At 43.4% G+C, this 20671-nt stretch overlaps 2 protein-coding genes across 6 annotated transcripts in view; both read right to left on the bottom strand.

Moving 5' to 3' along the window:
- Window positions 1-20671, bottom strand: part of LOC146575262 (NACHT, LRR and PYD domains-containing protein 12-like) — a 121306-nt gene that overhangs the window by 76620 nt on the left and 24015 nt on the right. The gene's annotated exons all lie outside the window — the stretch shown is intronic.
- Window positions 14955-20671, bottom strand: part of LOC146575261 (NACHT, LRR and PYD domains-containing protein 12-like) — a 33494-nt gene continuing 27777 nt past the window's right edge. For 4 of the 5 annotated variants that reach the window (XM_085269888.1, XM_085269893.1, XM_085269889.1 and 1 more), the window contains 3 exons: window positions 19228-19404; window positions 16713-16886; window positions 14955-16049 (listed from right to left, as the gene is read on the bottom strand). In XM_085269888.1, the coding sequence (XP_085126014.1) occupies window positions 16037-16049; window positions 16713-16886; window positions 19228-19404 (364 nt within the window). In that variant the 3' untranslated portion in view covers window positions 14955-16036. The remainder of the gene's footprint in view (window positions 16050-16712; window positions 16887-19227; window positions 19405-20671) is intronic. The other variant, XM_085269891.1, reaches the window with a different exon arrangement.

The following is a 20671-nucleotide window of genomic DNA, read 5'->3' as shown; positions in this document are numbered from 1 at the left end:
TTCTTTAAAGAGTTGTGGTAAACTATGACATCAAACCAAAACAAAGAAAAACGGGAATATTGCAGTAATAAGTCAAAATGCTCCCAAATATGATTCTCTGGTTTTCTTCCTGATGATGGACTGCAACACAAGCTGTGATGTAAACACTGTAAGCTGCACTGCTGTGGCTCCGAGGTGGGACTACTAAACATTTGACTAAAGTTGGATTCAATCTGGATGTTTTTCAACAGAAGCATTCAGAGGAATGTTTTTGTTGTTGTTTTTACTAAAATACTCTTTGTTTTGTTTTATCTGTAACCATTCTTATCAACTCTATCGCACACTCATACACACGCACAAAGATAAGACCATATCCTATTCCAGTAGGGAGGAAATGGAAAGCACATGTGAAAGTCAGAGTAAGTCGGTCTACACTGCAGAATTTATGGGAACTGCTCTAAAGGTTCATGTGCAGGTCAGTGACCGTATGAGCATGAACCCTGGTGAAGCTGAACATATGTTTTTCTGCTCCAGATGCACAAGGAAATGTTTATGTTTAAGTGCTCACTTTTTTGGCTCTCTTGGCTCTAGGACAGGAAAAAAAAGGCAGGGGGGAGAAAATAGGAGGAAATATGTTAAAAGGGGGGCTTACTTGAGTAAGGCAGTGACAGGATGTGAAGATCCTGAGGGAGAGCAGAGCAAAACAAAACTATAACTATGTAAGAGTAAAGGCTCTTGACTCTGAGGACCTTCCCATCAAGCAGATAACAGTCAGGTAACCAGTTAACTAAGCACTTTGTCTTTCACACAGTTAAAAGTGTGGGGGGGAAACCCAAAATTCATCCAATGAAAATGTTAAAACTTAAAATGATTTATTCTGTCTTTGACTTTGGCACCGATGCACAAATAATTGAATAGAATTCAATTATATCTTGAAAACTGGGCGGAAACAACTTCCTGTTAAACTAGGTTCAGGGAGGGGCAACTTGTTCCAGGAAACAACACGAGCGCAACAGTTTTAACCCTTAATCTGCATTTATGTCTGACTAACTGAGGTCAGTGTCTTGTCCAGGGATATTAGGTATGGGATCATGGAACCACCAACCTTCTGATTAGTAGATGACATGACATAGAAGATGACTCTTCCTCCTGAGCTACTGCAACACCACAGGGCACATGTTCAGGACCCACAAATATCACATTTGACCTATATTGAGATTATCTTTGTTCATCGAGATCATTCTATTCACGATCACGATCCTTTCCTAAACAGCACCAAGTATTATCCCTAAACTGACACAAAGAGTGCATAAAAGTATACAAACACATCAGATTTGAATGGGGAAAAAAATCATGCTGGATATATGTACTGATATGTATGTGTTAGGAACAAAAGGATGCCACACTGTTTGATGGAAATAAAAATGATCAGTTTACCAAGGGGTAAGAAAAGACAGTTGGAGAGCTTTTCCTTTTCGTGCCCGTTTCTGTGGAACAACCTCCCTCAAGATACAGTGGGGCAAAAAAGTATTTAGTCAGCCACCGATTGTGCAAGTTCCCCCACCTAAAATGATGACAGAGGTCAGTAATTTGCACCAGAGGTACACTTCAACTGTGAGAGACAGAATGTGAAAAAAAAAATCCATGAATCCACATGGTAGGATTTGTAAAGAATTTATTGGTAAATCAGGGTGGAAAATAAGTATTTGGTCAATAACAAAAATACAACTCAATACTTTGTAACATAACCTTTGTTGGCAATAACAGAGGTCAAACGTTTACTATAGGTCTTTACCAGGTTTGCACACACAGTAGCTGGTATTTTGGCCCATTCCTCCATGCAGATCTTCTCGAGAGCAGTGATGTTTTGGGGCTGTCGCCGAGCAACACGGACTTTCAACTCCCGCCACAGATTTTCTATGGGGTTGAGGTCTGGAGACTGGCTAGGCCACTCCAGGACTTTCAAATGCTTCTTACGGAGCCACTCCTTTGTTGCCCGGGCGGTGTGTTTTGGATCATTGTCATGTTGGAAGACCCAGCCTCGTTTCATCTTCAAAGTTCTCACTGATGGAAGGAGGTTTTGGCTCAAAATCTCACGATACATGGCCCCATTCATTCTGTCCTTAACACGGATCAGTCGTCCTGTCCCCTTGGCAGAAAAACAGCCCCATAGCATGATGTTTCCACCCCCATGCTTCACAGTAGGTATGGTGTTCTTGGGATGCAACTCAGTATTCTTCTTCCTCCAAACACGACGAGTTGAGTTTATACCAAAAAGTTCTACTTTGGTTTCATCTGACCACATGACATTCTCCCAATCCTCTGCTGTATCATCCATGTGCTCTCTGGCAAACTTCAGACGGGCCTGGACATGCACTGGCTTCAGCAGCGGAACACGTCTGGCACTGCGGGATTTGATTCCCTGCCGTTGTAGTGTGTTACTGATGGTGACCTTTGTTACTTTGGTCCCAGCTCTCTGCAGGTCATTCACCAGGTCCCCCCGTGTGGTTCTGGGATCTTTGCTCACCGTTCTCATGATCATTTTGACCCCACGGGATGAGATCTTGCGTGGAGCCCCAGATCGAGGGAGATTATCAGTGGTCTTGTATGTCTTCCATTTTCTGATGATTGCTCCCACAGTTGATTTTTTCACACCAAGCTGCTTGCCTATTGTAGATTCACTCTTCCCAGTCTGGTGCAGGTCTACAATACTTTTCCTGGTGTCCTTCGAAAGCTCTTTGGTCTTGGCCATGGCGGAGTTTGGAGTCTGACTGTTTGAGGCTGTGGACAGGTGTCTTTTATACAGATGATGAGTTCAAACAGGTGCCATTCATACAGGTAACGAGTGGGGGACAGAAAAGCTTCTTACAGAAGACGTTACAGGTCTGTGAGAGCCAGAGATTTTCCTTGTTTGAGGTGACCAAATACTTATTTTCCACCCTAATTTACGAAGAAATTCTTTACAAATCCTACCATGTGGATTCATGGATTTTTTTTTCACATTCTGTCTCTCACAGTTGAAGTGTACCTCTGGTGCAAATTACTGACCTCTGTCATCATTTTAGGTGGGGGAACTTGCACAATCGGTGGCTGACTAAATACCTTTTTGCCCCACTGTATTCGGCAGGCTGCTCTGTGGAGGTTTTTACAGCTAAGCTGAAGACACATTTGTTCATCCTACATGTCTTAATTCTGTGGCTTTTAGTTTTTACATTTGTATTGTTTTTAACTTGTATTGTGTCTTTTACCTGTATTGCTATGTATCGCTTTTATTTTATTTATCTCTTTAGTTGTACAGCACTTTGTTTGAAAGCGCTTTATAAATAAAGTTATTATTATTATTATTATTATTATTATTATTATTAAATTCAGACACCCTGATACTCAAATTGAAAACAATAGACGCAGGATGGTCCATTTTTCTCAAATTTCTTTGCAGCAACTGAAAATGGTACCCAGTACCAGGCTGGAGAAACTGATCAGGAGGGCTAGCTCTGTGGTCGGCATGAAGCTGGACACTCTGGTGACAGTGGCAGAGAAAAGGACATTAAAGAAACTGCTGGACATTATGGACAATGCTGGGCATCCTCTGCACACGGCCATAAACAATCAGAAGAGTCTGTTCAGTGACAGGTTGCTTCTCCCAAAGACAAGAACTAACAGACTTAAAAACTCCTTTGTCCCACACGCCATCAGACTGTTTAACTCCTCTCTGGAGGGGAGAGGGAGGGGAAACAGGAGGACAAAGGAGGGGGGAACAACTAAGCTGTAGTACCTCTTCACCTCACTGTACAATACCTTGTGCAATACTTTTTGTAAATAGTCAACAGTGCAATAGACTCAATACTTGAAATGTGCAATTCACTTGTATTTTTATTTTTTATTCCTATTTATTCTATTTATCCCCTTCGTATATTTTATTTATATTTGTCTCTGTATTTATATATGTGTGTGTGTGTGTGTGTGTGTGTGTGTGTGTATATATATATATATATATATATATATATATATATATATAACAGTTCTGTAACTGTAACTTCGGTCGTTGCTGTGCTTTTTTTGGAAGTCGAATTTCCCAGAGGAACCCACCCGAGGGATTAATAAAGTTCTATCTTATCTTATCTTATCTTATCTCAGTAGTTTGTATGGCGCTGTGTGCCATTGTTGTCTAACAACACTGAGACACGTTCCTATGAAGATAACAGATTGCCTTTAAAAAGAAAATAAAATTTAATTGGAATCAGACATACATACATGACATACATGACATACATGACACCGGTCAGTCAGAAGTGCCAGCTTGATGCCAGATCTGGGCCAGACCTGTTTTCTATGAGCCAGGGCCACATAAACCAAACCCCAATTAAGCCAGATGTGGCATGCCATCACATAGACAGTGCCATCTATGCCAGGCCTGGCCCATATCTGGATGACATACCACTTACAATGCTGGAAGTCAGCCAGCATTGCTGGCTTGACACCAGATCCGGGCCAGACCTGCTTGCTATGTGGGGAGCTATGAACATGCCCTTGAATAGCTAGAATAGCTATCTCACAGTGCAGGACAAAGGGTCTGCACTTGACTGTCTTCCACCTGTAGTTTTAGCTCATCCATTTTGTTCACAAGAGACTTGTTTATTTTAGTAGGTGCTGGAGCCTGGAGGAGGCGGATTGGTCCAAGGCAGAGAAAGTGCTGGGTAGGCCAGAGCTGAGCAGAGTGGACAGCTCCAATTAAATGTACAGTCACAAAAGAAAAAGAAAAAGTACAAAAGAGAAAACACGTTCATCTGGTGTGTGTGCTGAGGTGATGTGGTAGAAAGGCTGGCCAAAGTACTACAGTGGACCAACCTGCAGACCCTCAGCCAGCGCAGGGGTTGGCTCAGATGATGGTCGACATGGTGACCATGCAGGAGCAGTAGGTGGTGCACTGCCTCTGCCTCGGCCCTCTGCTTCACTTCATCAGGCCATTTAAACGTGGTCGCTTTGTATTAGCTCTTGTTTATAAGATTGGGGAAACCTGCAGTCAGCTGAGACTGAAGAAGTCACTTGGATGAGTGACGAAATATTTCTCCCACAAAACGCTACGTCCAGATGAACAGAATCAACTTTTTGGAGATTTGCTTTCCTGGATGATTGAGCATCAAGACATTAGCTCTTGTGGATAATGCAACGTGATATCTGCGATAAAGCAGGCACTGTTTCGGGTCATCTCCTGAGTCAGCATCCGAAAATAGATACTGACTGACCAGGGCACATCATGTCTCGCACACTGAAAGAGCTGTATGAATTACTGGGTGGGAGGATAAACACAATTGGGATCGCGGGTTATACCCTCTGTTGTTTGAAGTGCAGAACGTGCACCAGGCCTCCACGGGGGGAAGGTCCCAGTCCGGTTAAAATAAAGATTCAGTACGTCCTGGACCTTAGAGCAAAGCTGCACATTTTGGGGAGGTTATTGCAAGAGAATTTGCTCGAGGCCCAATAACATCAACAGCGCCTGTTCAGTAGAGGGGCTACACTCAGGCAATTTTCGTTGGGAGATAGAGTGCTTGTGTTTCTCCATTCTTCTAGTTCCAATTTACTCAACAAGTGGCAAGTGGGGGATATTGACTATGAAGTGATCAGGTCAGACAGGGTAGGAGTCGCACAAGTATATCATCTCAACCTCCTTAAAGCATGGAAAGAGGCTGAAACCACATTTCTGGTGAGCCTGGTGAAGGAAATAGATGAGTTGGGGCTGGAGGTGTTAAATTCCACCATTCCTGCCTCCCTCCATTGTGTTGACCATGTCACACAGGTCCAGAGAGCGGATGTTGCCACGTTGTAACAGGATTTTGTTCAGACAAAATTGGCCAAAATGAGTTTAGAAGTATAATGAGAGACTGGCCTGGCTGAAGGGATCTCGGCACATAACAATGCTCGCAGAGACACCCGTCCACAGGACGAGCTCTCCAGGAGAAGCCAGCTTGGAACCACTAGATGATCAGTGTCATGCATCCAGTGGAGCAGCACCCTGATATTGGCTGACCAATAATAGAACAGAAGGTTAGGCAGAGCCAGTCCACCTTGTGGGCGTGGCCTTTGCAGGATGCGTGGGTTCTTCTTGTTCCAAATGAATGATGATATTAGCTTGTCTAGAGAGCTGAAGAAATGTTTGGTCAGATACTGTATATAGGGAGGTTTTGGAATAGATAAAGGAGCCTTGGCAGCAGGTTCATTTTAATATATTGATCCTCCCGCAGAGAGAGAGGGATAACAAGTTCCAGCAGTGGATGTCCCTTTTCAGACTCTCCAACATTGGCAGGTAGTTTACTTTATAAGATCTTTGTAACAGTTGGAGATCCAGATTCTGAGGCATTTAAACTTTTTATTGTTTATTTTTAATGGTATTAGATTAGATGGGATATTTTTTGCAGCTCCATTGATTGGGATGAATTCACTTTTCTGAGGATTTATTTTGTAGCCACATTGAACCAAATCTTTGCAGCGTGCTTAGTAGTTTTGAGGCGAGGGTGGGGTCAGTTATGAAAAGCAATAGATCGTCTGCGTAAAGTGAAACTTTGTATTCTTGGCCTCCTCTGATGACTCCTGTGATACTGGTATCTTGTCGTATGGCTGAGGCTAAGGGCTCTATAGCAATGACAAACAATAGTGGAGACAGGGGGCAGCCCTGCCTAGTGCCCCTATGGAGTTTAAAATAAGAAGAGATCGTATTATTAGTACGCACAGCTGCCACTGGTGCATTGTAGAGAGTTTTAACCCATGATATGGGTTAAAGCCAAAGCCAAATTTGCTCAAAGTATGAAAAAGGTAGTCCCACTCCACCCGGTCGAAGGCCTTCTCAGCATCAAGTGACAGTAGGGCTTCAGGTGTATCAGTTGAAGGGGTCATGGATTATACTTAAGACGCGTCTAATATTGAATAAAGAGTATCTGATCTTGATAAGCCAGTTTGGTCCGTGGAATTGATTGTTGGTAAAACGACCTTGGTAAAATGAGTTTTTTGTTTTTTTGTCACACCTTCTCTCTCTTGTTTGTTTGTTTGTTTGTTTGTTTGTTTGTTTGTTTGTTTGTTTGTTTGTTTGTTTGTTTGTTTGTTTGCTTGCTTGTTTGTTTGTTTTCTTCCCTGGCAAGTGGGAGGGTGGGGTTTCAGTTTATAAGAAGTATGCTCTACTGCTTGTATAATTTCTTAATAATTTCTTGTCTGTGATTGTACAAAAACTTCTTTCAATAAAAAGACTGATTAAAAAAGAAAATTGGCTGAAATGCGCGTAATAGAAGAGTCGCACAGCACGTGGTGTAGCCCCATAATTCTGGTGGTAAAGAGGGATGGGTCTATACGGTTCTGTGTCAACTACAGCAAGGTGAATGAGGTGTCACAGTTTGATGCTTAGCCCTTGCCTCAACACCGTTGGGCTCCTGGACAGGTTGGGTGCAGCTCGCTTTTTCACATCTTGGATTTAACAAAGGGCTACTGGCAGATTTCCTTGGCTGGAGTCTAAGAAAAAAACGTCCTTCTCTAGTTCATATGGTTTGTACCGATTTGTCACACTTCCATTTGTCTTGTTCGGAGCCTCGGCCACTTTCCAGCACCTTACAAACCAGGTGCTGATGCTCCATAGGCCGGGGCACAGATGATTGTGGCAGATTTTCTCTCCTGCTAGCAAGGGTTAGGGGTAAGCTAGGCGGTAGGCTATGTCAGGTGATGGAGGCATATGGTGTCGTTCTACATATCCCATAATGGTAAATAAATGGTAAATGGCCTGCATTTGTATAGCGCTTTTCTAGCCCATTGGACTCCAAAGCGCTTTACACTACATTCAGTCATTCACCCATTCACACACTGGCGATGGCAGCTACATTGTAGCCACAGCTGCCCTGGGGCGCACTGACAGAGGCGAGGCTGCCGGACACTGGCGCCACCGTGCCCTCTGACCACCACCAGTAGGCCAACACGGGGTTAGTATCTTGCCCAAGGATATTTGGCATGCAGCCAGGAGGCAGCCTGGGATCGAACCACCGACCTTCTGATAAGTGGCTGACCTGCTCTGCCACCTGAGCTACAGCCACCCATAATGATGAAGTGAAAGATATTTATGTCAAATAATAATAAAAAACAAAACAAAACCATATTCATGCAACCCTTTCCGCTTGGGTTACTTGCATAGTAGCATTCCAAGTCAATGAGAGCTTGGGAGGTAAATGTGATTAACAGATGGGACAATTTAACTGAGCAGATCAGGTGGGGAGAAACATTTTAAGTTGCACCCATCAGAATCCCTAACGGTATTAATGGGCTACACCTTTTTCCCTGTGAGGGCCACGTGTCAACAAAATGACCTTTCTGGCCACAGGCAAAACTCTCACCAGCCCAACATCTTCTTCCCTGACCTGACGGGCTGAGACGGGCCCGTCCAGGCTGCACTGGCTCCTCCTCATTTGCCTGCGCGCTCTCATGCTTCTCCACTCCCAGAGAGGAGACTTTGCCCAAAAACACCCAGACTTTCCTGCATGTAGCCGTCTAACCTGATGCACATATTCATTAATTCATCTAATGTTTTTGGTAAGTCCGTTATTGCCAACTTTAATTCATTTGTTTGGCTACTCTGCCACTTACCTTGTTGGTGGAGTGCTACATGAATGGCTGTCATTCTGGAAGATTTTCCTCTTTCAACAGAAAAGTCACTGGGACTTTGTTAGAGTGACCATGGCGTTCTTGATCACCTCCCTGAATAAGGACCTTCTTACCCTGATCACTCAGGGTAAGAAGGTCCTTAACCCTCTAAGAAGAGTCCTGGTGGTTCCAACCTTCTTCCATTTACAGATGATGGAGGCCACTCATTAGGACTTTCAGTGATACCAAAATCATTCTTTACCCTTTCCCAGATCTGTGCCATGATCTAATCCTGCCTTATAGCTGTATTGTCAGCTATTAGAACTTATATAGACAAATGTGTGGCTTTCCAAAGCGTCCAATCCAATCCAACTTTATTTACAAGCACTTTAAAATAACCAGCACAGGATCAAAGTGCTGTACAGTAAATCAGTTAAGAATAATAGAATAGAACAAAGAAGAAAAAACAAAACACATAATACATGAAATTTAAACAACCCTATTTTTAAAAGAAAACAACATAGAATCAACTAATAAAAATACATAAAAACTAAAAAACAGCATCTCACAAGGTGTCAGAGACCAGGGTGAAGAGACGAGTTTTCAGAAGTGATTTAAAAACAGGCAGAGGAGAGGCCTCCTGATCTCTAAAGGCAGATCGTGCCACAGTTTGGGAGCTGCTACAGCAAAAGCACGATCTCCTCTAAGTTTACGCTCAGGCCTGGGAATGACAATGACAGCAGGCTGAGCAAGTGAAGTGCTGCGAATACTTTCCACATGCACTGTAGCTGTGTTTGTCAGCATGAAGGATCGTTCTCTCCGTGCAAGCGCTGCAATAGGCGAATGTCCTGTCTCTTCCTCTATTCCTCCTGTCGCCTCACGACACCTTTAACCAGCTCAGTATGTCTATTGTGTATTATTGTAGGGTCTTTATCTTACAATACAAAACTGCCTTGGATGACTGTTGTGATTTGGTGCTATTTAAATAAAACTTAATTGAACTGAATGTCCCTGATGTAAATGATTTCAAATAGTGCCCACAAAATTGTGCAGGACAGAAAAAGCATTTTGAATAAAATCCAGAAACTCAAAAACTTTCAGTTAAGAGAACTCCTGAAAGAAGACGTTTAAACCTTACACAGCACTCGGACTCAGCAGACCATAAAATAGGAGTGAAATGATTCCTACTCTGTTCCCCACAACATGATTTACACACCCAGTCTCACGGAGGCATTGTGCTCCAGCATCCAAACATCTGGGACTTGTCAGAGCGCTCAGTACTAAACTAGGGGAGTTGGTTTTTTTTTACATATTCACATAAATATGTCCTCACGATGAACACAGAGCTGTGAGAATCCAGTACAACGGCAGATCATGGCAGGCCATAAACGTGGTGCTTTGTGCAGAAAACAGGAAGAGTTTCTGGAATCGGTTTAAATTAAAGGGAAGTTTAATGACCACTACAGTCGAGATTGTTCATTAATTGTAACTTTATGTTTGCTGGCATGGCTCTGTGTTCTCACTGCCTGTGTCCATACACCAAAAGCTGGAGAACAGCAGCACAATCCTGTGACAAAGAGGTGGTACTTAAGTCAAACGGACTGTTGGTGTTTTACAAATGCACAGGAACTAAAACAGCTTAAATGATCTGTTCTATATTAGACACCAAATAGATGCCTAGAAGGATATCAGCTGATACAATGTTGCCTGCTCTGGTGTTATAGTGCCCATACCCTGAGCTGGACTTCATAGCCTAGCTGAACAAGTCTTTTTGGCTTTTGGCTGTAGCTCAAGAGGTCTACTAGGAAGGTTGGTGCTGCTCCTGTCTTGATCCTGAATATCCGTGTGGAAGATACTAACCCTGTGTTACTCTCTGATGCACCAATGGGTGTGATGAGATTAGCGAGATTATTTGTTCATTCGAGGCTCAATGTTGAAATCAGGGGGTTGTCTTCTTATGGGAGTGTTGGCAGTTGGATCTCTGACTGCACCTTGGGCAACAACTGAACCCAAAGAGGAGGAAATGTTTGGGAACATTTACATAGCAACACTTTACTGATTATTGTCTAACTTTAAATGTTATTGATAGTTGTAAATCATTTTCTCTGTGAAAACAAATACCAATAAATGCTCACAGTAGTGGTGGAAGGACCACTGCTTAAGATTCCTGTGAAATGCCAAAGGAGCCGTTATCTCCAACTCAGAGGATTTAAAAGAATTTTCTTCCTGCTCCTTCGAAGCAGGGAAACATTAGGACCAGGACTGAAACTTTGCTCGTGCTGAATACATAGACAATTTTAGAGAATATAGTTTGTTCTGGACCCCCTGAGGTTATTACTCCAGCATCAACACAGCCGACCCAGCCTCCTCCTGGAGCTCAGTTTCAGTGCAATATGTTGCAAAAGAGCCCATCAATAGGATGTTCCAACCTCCTCCTTTTGAACTTTAAACATGGTGTGGCATTCAAAGAGTTTAGTAGTCTCATCTGACCAGACTATACTCTCCCAGTATTTCACAGACTTGTCTAAAAATTGTTCAGCAAACTTTAAATGTGCTTGTGTGGTGAGCATGCATACAGGCCATGGCAGCTGATTGCATTACTTATTGTTTCCTTTCATTCTTAGTCTCTCTGTAGCTCTCCACAAGTGGTCCCTTGCTCTTGGACAGCTCTTATGATAAATCTTTTTTACTCCTCAGCTTGAAAACTTGGAGGGAGCTTCTTGATGTTCTTTTCACTTCTGTAATGTGGCTCCGTCGGTGCTCAGTGGAACCTTCAGTAGTTTAAAAATGCTTCTGTAACCAGTGCCGTCACAATGTTTGGTAAGAATAAGGTTGTGACAGTCTTGAGAGAGTTTTTTTATGGGATGTTTATTCTGCGACTCCTTGGTAATAAGACACCTCTTATGTCTATATATAGATATTTCTATATATAGACCTGTATTTGCTCCTTTGTGTAAGGAGGAGCAGGATGAGTTTGTCCAGATCCACACAGCACGAATGTCTCTGACCAAACAACCAGAAACAGACTTCATCAGGGTGGTCTCAGGGCCTCACGTCCTCCACAGTGGACCCGGTGCTCACTGTCCAGCACCACTGAGCCCAACTGTGCTTTTCACATGAGCACATGTGGCAGACATGAAAGGGTTTGGAGAAGCTATGCATAGTGTTATGATAGCTTGCAAAGTTTTTTTAAACACCTGTAACTACCATAACCATTTGTTCAGCTGAAAGAATTTCAACACTTCCAAGAGACTCATCATAACTCTTGAAACACAAAATATTTGAGCTTTCAGGAATAGTTCAAATATTTTGTGTTTCAAGAGTTATGATGAGTTAATGCTTTAGAGCCTGAATCGTGGAGTGTTTATTGAATTGCTTTGACAAAATGTTTTTCAAAATTAATTAAATATAAATTTTCAGATATGGGTTTAAGTATGATCATATTTTACATAATATTTTGCTGTACCATTTTTGTTTATTTATTTTAGATGTTATTCCTTAAAAATCCATCCATCCATTCGCTTCTGCTTATCCTGGCTGGAGCCTATCACAGTTGTCACAGGGCAAGAGGCAGAGTACACCCTGTCGCAGGGCCAACACACAGAGACAGGCTGTTTCCTGATTCAGGGTCTGCAGCCTTAAAGGCCGCATTTTAAGGCCGATTACGTCACAGCGACGCGACGAAGGCTGTCCCAATTCAAAGGCTGCTCGAAATGCGGCCCTCAAATGCGTCCTTCATTTCCCTGAATTTTAAGGATGGGTCGGTGTAGACGTGGCCCAACATATCCCAGACTTCATAGCACGGCAGTGGGTGTGGGCTGAAGCGGAGCGGCCGAAGAGCAAACCTTTAAAAAGTAAGTACTGAATATGACGTCACTTATTTATGTGCGAATGTTTAATAATGAAGAACATTAAAACATGACTGTTGGCCACATGTCGGCAGAGTTATGTGACATTAGTGACGTTTGTACTAACTTGGTTTTAAAGCCTTTACTTTCAAATATACGGCGTTCAATAGTCGACCTTAATCCTACAGAGATGTGATGATTTTGTGGATAATTAAAGTCAGTCATATATCCACAAACACAACAAGCTGAAAGTCAGTGATGCTGCTCGGTTTGCAGTCCTGAACGTCACGGCACAAGCAGGATCCACTGCACTGTTAATGTGAGCTGTGTTGGTAGCCACACTAGTCTTCGTCTTTGTGGTACCAGCTATTTTAGCTAACTTGTTACATAGTTGAAAATAAAACCTCTTCTAGTTGAAATTCTGGTGTTACTCTCCATATTTATGTTGCAGCTTTTGAGCCGTTTCGCACGTCACTTAGGTGTGGAGGTAAGTGACGGAAGTGACGGGAAAAGGTAAGCGACCCATGTTGCAGGTGACGTCAGACGCCGGAGATTTGGCGGAAAAAAAGCGAATGGTAGCGTAAAATTTAATAAAGTTTCTTTAAGCTTCAGTATTACCAAATAAACTAACCAATTGTCATATAACTAACAACATCTGTCCTATCATCTCTAACACCCTGGAGGACAACGAGGAGAGTTTAGACGCTCTCCAAGATTACATCGACCGGTGCTTCCAAGATTTAGTAATGAAGAAGGCCCAGAGCGCATCCTCCCCAGCCAAAGCTGAGACGCCGTCATCTAAAAGATATCGCCCGGCAGACTCCCCCAGCACAACATCGCCTGCAGGCAAAGATATCGTCGACATCCTGGAGTCAATCGATAAGTGATTGTCCAGTTTTGATGCGAGGCTGTCCCTGGTGGAGATCCTACACCGGGAATTTAAATCTCTGAGAGAATCCCTGGAGTTCAGCCAGCGGCAGGTGGAAACACTTGCTGCGGAAAACACCACGCTACGGGACTCGGTCAAATCTCTAACCGAAAATTTGACCCAATTAAACATAGAAAATAAAATAATAAAAGAGATCGTTATAGATTTACAAGCCCGTAGCATGAGAGATAATCTGGTGTTTTCTGGTATTCCAGAGTCTGCCGGGGAGGACCCGGAAACGACCGTGAGAAGCTTCATTAAAATCCAACTGAAGCTGCCGGAGGACACGGTGAAAAACATAGGGTTCGAAAGAGTGCATCGCATCGGGGATCCGAAGACAGGAAGCGGGAGACCACGTCCTATTGTAGCCAAATTCGGCCACTTCAAGCAGAAGGAGCAGGTGAAGAGTCGCGGCAGAGAGCTGAAAGGAAGGGATTTTAGCGTGAACGACCAGTTCCCCAGAGAGATCCTGGAACGACGCAGGGTCCTGTTCCCAGTCCGACGTAGTTTTATCCAGAAAGGCTCCCGGGCTGTCATCGCCGTGGACCGGCTCTACGTGGACGGACAGCTCTACCGTGACCCTAGCATCACTCCATGGCTGTATTGTCCGCACACCAGATAAGAATCCGCTACACTATCCTCTTCACTCACACTCTCTTGTTTTAACTTTTGCTTAACTATGTAATATCAGTTTGCTAATTTAGTATAACGTCACTGTCAGTATATATATATATATATATATATATATATATATATAAATTAAAACACCCAGCACGCCCCTGCGGGCGGTTTATCCTTCAAGCTCGGGTCCTCTACCAGAGGCCTGGGAGCTTGAGGGTCCTGCGCAGTATCTTAGCTGTTCCCAGGACTGCGCTCTTCTGGACAGAGATTTCCGATGTTGTTCCCGGGATCTGCTGGAGCCACTCGCCTAGCTTGGGAGTCACCGCACCTAGTGCTCCGATTACCACGGGGACCACCGTTACCTTCACCCTCCACATCCTCTCGAGCTCTTCTCTGAGCCCTTGGTATTTCTCCAGCTTCTCGTGTTCCTTCTTCCTGATATTGCTGTCATTCGGAACCGCTACATCGATCACTACGGCCGTCTTCTTCTGTTTGTCTACCACCACTAAATCCAGCACATAACAGCAGGGTGCAAGATGCTAGCAGGCAAGGCATACATGGAACGCCATAACCAAGTGGCCGGCATAGTGTACAGGAACATCTGTGCTGAGTACAACCTGGAAGTCCCGAGGTCAAAATGGGAGATGCCCCCAAGGGTGGTGGAGAATGACCGAGCTAAGATCCTGTGGGACTTCCAGATACAGACGGACAAAATGGTGGTGGCTAACCAACCGGATATATATATATATATATATATATATATATATATATATATATATATATATATATACATATACATACATACAGCAAGCCCCATGATGGAGAAAATCCAACAGATGAAGAGAGCAAGCAGAGTCATTCAAATAAATCATGTCACTGTAATCCAGGGCGGGTAAAAGAAAAAAAGTGGCAGCAACAAGCTTTTTCCTGTGAAACATGATCTGTTCCTGGAAGAGAAGCCCAACTTCAGCCTCAGTGTCTTTATTAGATGTTCAATGTGTGGCTTATAGGAAGGACTGTCATCAACCACAATACCGAGGTATGTGTACGACGCCACAACCTCTGACTTGGATTCTTGAGATCAAATATATTTTCCTTTGGGTTTGTTTTCTTCCCATTTGTGGCTTTAATGTAGTGTTACATCCTGTTTGTTTGCTTCCATCTGTATACATGTCCAGATTCACTGTTGTTTCTATTCGTACATTGCTGTGTGATCACTGTTCCCTCTGCTGACTGATGTGACCTTTTGTATCTCACACTGATACTTGTCATATTTGTATCTGCGCCTAAAAGATAAAAAGTTTTCCATGCTAAAACACAGCTCCACCTCCTGCAGTTCTCCCTCTGAACCACTAGATGTCTCTGTTATCTAAATGAAGACGTGCAGCACAGCAACCACAGCAGCGCTCAGATCACAGGTGTCCTGTTCTTATGTCTAAAAGCATGAAACAGGTGAGACAGGTGGGATCAATATTAATGTTGTGGAAATATATGAAAAAGCAACAGAAGAGTGAAAACATTTCGTGTTTCTAGAAAGATCTTTCAGCTCACAGCTGCTCACAGACTGTATTTACAAGTGACAAACTGCAACTCTACAGTACATCTACAGTATATATCAAATATGTTCTGTATTCAAATCTATTGAGTGATGTTTGAAAGTCTTTCCAGGTGAGTTTGATCCAGGAGGGTCTGAAGTCAGAGTCAGACAGAGACTGTGCAGAGACTGTAGAAGGACAGAGCAGCAGCAGAGCAGTCCAGATACACTGATGATCCTCTGTCAGATCCAGAGGGACACACAGGGCTGATGCTGGACTCTACATTGTGTCTGACAGTGGAGCTGTTCTCAGAGCAGTTCACTCTGCAGCACTGACAGTCATCTGCACTTCATTCCTCTGTCAGTCACTGCTGGATGAAGCTCTCCTCTCCACCTCCCAGTAACATGGCCCAGTCAGAGCGTCTCTACACACAAGCTGCTGCTGCTTCAACCTCTCTGGATCATCAGGACACAGCTGCTCCTCTCTCAGCACACACACCGTCCTGTTTACCATCATAACCTCCACCTGCAGAGAGAAGGAGGAAGAGCAGAGGAGATAAACGAGTGTTTCCAGAGACTCTTCATCAGCTGTCAGTCAGTGATGCAGCACATCCAGTATAAAGAGCAGCAGGGACTTCAGTGCTGGGACTGTACTAGGACTCATTGTTGCTTCACTTTTTCTAATCTTTGGATTTTTATTGAAGTTGATGAAAATGTTTTTGACTCCTAGTTTTAGTTTGGACTTTCATTCATTAGAAGAACCTTGGTGTGTCCACTCTGAGCTCTGTAGGAACCCCAACAATCCAGATGGACGGTTCCAGCTGTTAACTGGAGGAATACCAGCCAAACATCTGCTCTCACTAAACTCTTCCTCACCTACAGACTGTGTTCTTCACTGCTTTAAACTTGGAAATTAATGCAGTCATTGGTCTGCGTGCTGCTTTGTTCAGAGAGCTGATTGGCTGTTGACAGCGTTTGATCAGAGCGTGTCAGCCGTTGCCATGGTGACCATAAAGGTGAGAAACAGGAAGTGTTTGTGTCCAATCCTGAAGCCTGTCACCGTTCTCCTCTCACAGCTTCACTGAGAAGCTGCAGCTTTACAGGAAACACTGGATCTTTGTTTCATACTGACTGTGTTTAGTACAATACTGCTGACAGCACCACCCACTCACTCCATCACTCTACTTACACCAGAAACTCCAGTCTGTAGTCTGGACTCTGCTGAAGATCAGACAGCTGCTTCACATCTGGATCCTTCAGGTTGTTGTAGTACAGCTCCAGCTCTCTCAGATGGGAGGGGTTGGACTTCAGTGCTGCTGCCAGATAATCACAGCTGATCTTTGACAAACCACAGTTCCACAATCTGTATAAAGAATGAAAGATGTAAGTTTATTAGACAAAGAGCTTGAAATCATTCAGTGTTTCATCATCTGTTCAGAGCTGAAGAAGGTTCAGAATGTAGAAGTTTAGAAAATGGAAACTCCAAACAGCTGAAGCCAACAGGAAGCAGCTTCAAACAGGAAACTGTGCAGAGTTTCAGACTATATGTCCTGATGCAGCCAGTTGGATTTTGGAGATTTGAATCTCTGTTCTGTGACTAAGTCCTTGAATCATTTCTTCCAGTTGGTCCAACAAGACAGACTAAGTATTGGACATGTGTTGTGGCTCCATCAGGGGAGCTTCTAAATGTGATGTGATGGCCCCTCTGGGTCTGTCAGGTCACAGGACTGAAGAGAGCTCAAACTGGGCACACAGTTGTTCCAGTCTGGACCAAAGACTCTATACTGGGACTGAGGGACTGCTTTGACTGCACCCACTGGGACTTTTTAAAGGCTCGTGTTCTCACTTAGATCATCGATTTCTACTGACATTTCTTTCTGGGAAAAATGGGGATTACTTTGGAAACAGGAAGTATTTTCCCCAATAAGCAGCCCTGGATTAGTAAATCACTCCAACATGTTCTCAGGCAGAAGAAGCTGTCTTGTTATGAGGGAGAGAAGAAAAAGATTGAGGCACAGAAACCTGTTGAAAGAGAGACAAAGCAGCTAAAATCAGGTGTAAAAGTAAAGCAGAGGATGAGCTGAATAAAGGACACTCAAGGCTGGCTTGGAAAGGAATGAAGTCCATGGTGGGGATGCAGAACAAGGAGCAAAGATGAATGTGATGCTGAATCAGCAGAAGACTTGGACTCATTTGATTCCAGCTTTGATATCATTGATTTCAATGAAGAGCTTTGTGATTGTAGCAAAGGGCTGGTAGCTCTGAGAGTCCCACTGATGAGGTGTTTGTGTGGAAATCTCTTAGTGGGACCAAAGAGAGAAAAAGCCCTGGTCCTGATGCTGTGGGAGGGAGATGATTGAAGTGTGCTGTGAGGAACATTTTCCAGTCCTCCTTGGAACAACAGGAAGTTCCCAGCATATGGAAACAAAGGTTAAGTGTCCTATGGCACTCAGTGATGATGGTGCTGTGGCCCCACCACCTCCACCTCTTTGTAAAGGAACTAACTGTAATCTGAAGCTTCAAATGGAACTAAGACTTCCTCCACTAGGTGGCAGTGTCTGATGAGACAGTGTTAGTGGAGCTGGCCTGGAGTCAGAAACAGGAAGAGGCAGGATTTGGGCTGAAATGGGGAAAAGTGGTTCGCACTAGTGCCTTAGAGCAAGAAGGTTGTAGGTTGAAGCTTGTTGGCCTTTCTGTGGAGGTTGGATGTTCTCCCACAGTCCAATGAAATGCTGCTTAGGTTCATTGGTGCTTCTACATTGGCTGTAGGTGTGGATGTGAGGGAGTGCTTCTCTGTCTCTCTCTGTTGGCCCTGTGATGGACTGCTCACCTGTGCAGGTGGACCACGCCTCTTGCCCTATGACAGCTAGGGCACAGGCTGCAGCCCTGTGAGCCTAAGCTGAATAAACAGTTAGCAAAAATGATCCATAGATGGCCTGAAATCCCCCAGTTAGCAGTTTGGTAGATAGCTATGACATGCTAATCCCATCCAGCAGCTGTATTCTACCTGTAAGCTGATCCCTGCTGAGCCAAAGCACTTTTTCATATACAAATTACAACCTTTAATAGAAACCTATTGGTCAGCATCTTATTAGCCTGCTGTTAGCTTCATTTCACAGAAAACTGAGAGAAACTAACAGAGTTGATAAAGAATAAAGAGAAATGTGCTGATTTAAAGCCTTTGAAGTGCTTCAGATGATCTCTGTCCACTTCTGTCCACTCATTCATTCATGTAAGCTTTCTAATGCAGCTTTGATCTTCACAGTCTGCTTGATGAAACTCATTCTAACCCTGAATGTCAGAGTGTTCCTCCTCCTCTTTCCCATCATTCATGCTGGCAGTGGAGGAGATTTGGATGTTGGACTGTGTTTTGGATGATGTGTGTATGTTTGTGTTGGACTGCTGTCTGTAAAGCAAACGCACATTTTGCTTTGGATTTCAGTGTCACACAGACTTTAAGGTGGAATGAAGAGTTTGAGAGTTTCACAGTGAATTATCCAGTGGAGGATTTTTCTTCTTCTTTGAAGGTTTGAAATGTGAACATTGTTCTGCTGCAGTCAATGGACTAAACCAGAGAAGAAGAAAACAGACTTTACCATGAAGATCCTCAGTGTGGATCAGTATAATATCAGCCTGATGTCTGCAGTTTAGAGTCAGCACAACAATCATATTCATCTCAGCACAACTAAAACATGCTGACTGACCTCAGAGTTTCAAATCGACAACGTGGACTCTCCAGGAAACCACACAGATGTTTCACTCCTGGATCCTTCAGGTTGCTGTTGTAGCTCAGGTCCAGCACTCTCAGATGGGAGGGGTTGGACTTCAGTGCTGCTGCCAGATAATCACAGCTGATCTCTGACAAACCACAGTCCATCAATCTGTATAAAGAATGAAAGATGTAAGTTTATTAGACAAAGAGCTTGAAATCATTCAGTGTTTCATCATCTGTTCAGAGCTGAAGAAGGTTCAGAATGTAGAAGTTTAGAAAATGGAAACTCCAAACAGCTGAAGCCAACAGGAAGCAGCTTCAAACAAACACAACAAGAGAAAAAACTCTGAATGTTTCACATTAAAGTCGTACATTTCTCATAAAAACAGAACAAAGACTTGAAAAAGTCGTGTTTTTCCTTCCAGGAACCACATGGCTTCACTTTTAAAGGTGAAGTGTGACAGAAACGGACATATTTGAAGTCCAACACCTTTTTCCAGTCACATTATTAAAGCAGACAAACTACAAGCTCATTTTCATTGCAACAAGTCATCTTCTGACCTGGACTAACAACACTGGTCTCTATGTGCAGCTGGCTGTGAGACCAGTGCTCAGGGAGCGTCTACAAAGTGCAACACTGAAAGAACATCACACACTCATTTGCTTCCAGCACTTTCACACAAACATCTACTGTCATTATTGTCACCAAACTCTGTGGATCCTTTATTGCAAATTCAAATGGGATCAAATGGTCAGACAAAAGAGGGTTATGAGGAAATATGATGAAATGTTGTGTATTAGCAGCAAGTTATTGAATCATTTTCCTCAGAAACCAAACAAAATGATTGACAAACATGTTTTTACAAACTCAGTGTTGGACTTGGATCAGCAGGATAAGCTGATGTTTAAAGGCATTTGAGTCTCGCTGTATGAGAGTCCAGTTCTTACTCAATATTTATGGATGATGTTCTTTCAGTGTTGCACTTTGTAGACGCTCCCTGAGCCTCACAGCCAGCTGCACATGGACCAGCTGACATTACCCAGCATTAGAGGCGGCTGTAAAAAATTCATGTTCCCATTTAAATGGTTTTAATTTGAATAAAGCGATGTTGATTCATTCAATCCTGAATCGATGTTTAATATTAATGTATTTTGCCAGAATCTCAGGTTAAAGCTCACAAAAGTATTTCAACAACAAGCAAACAGATAAAACAGTAAATGAGAGCAGCTAAACACACAAAGATGGAAACACAGAGCGTGGATCGTTCACTCGACGGCACGTACACGGACACGCCGTCGGGGCTGACAGTGGACAGCTCACAGATCCTGAAGCTGCAGGTTTCATCTGTCTCCAACCAAAACTGAGTGAAGCAGCAGCAGAAGAAGATCCAAACTCTGCTTCACGTTTGATGAACATCGTCATGAATTCTCTCTGA

Source organism: Mchenga conophoros, linkage group LG4 (genome assembly GCF_057382185.1).
Source record: "Mchenga conophoros isolate Kocher_MC1m ecotype Shallow Benthic linkage group LG4, M_conophoros_male_GT1.1, whole genome shotgun sequence".
In the NCBI taxonomy this organism is placed as follows: domain Eukaryota; kingdom Metazoa; phylum Chordata; class Actinopteri; order Cichliformes; family Cichlidae; genus Mchenga; species Mchenga conophoros.
Note: the sequence above shows the minus strand (reverse complement) of the source record. Positions and strands in the feature narration are given on the sequence as shown.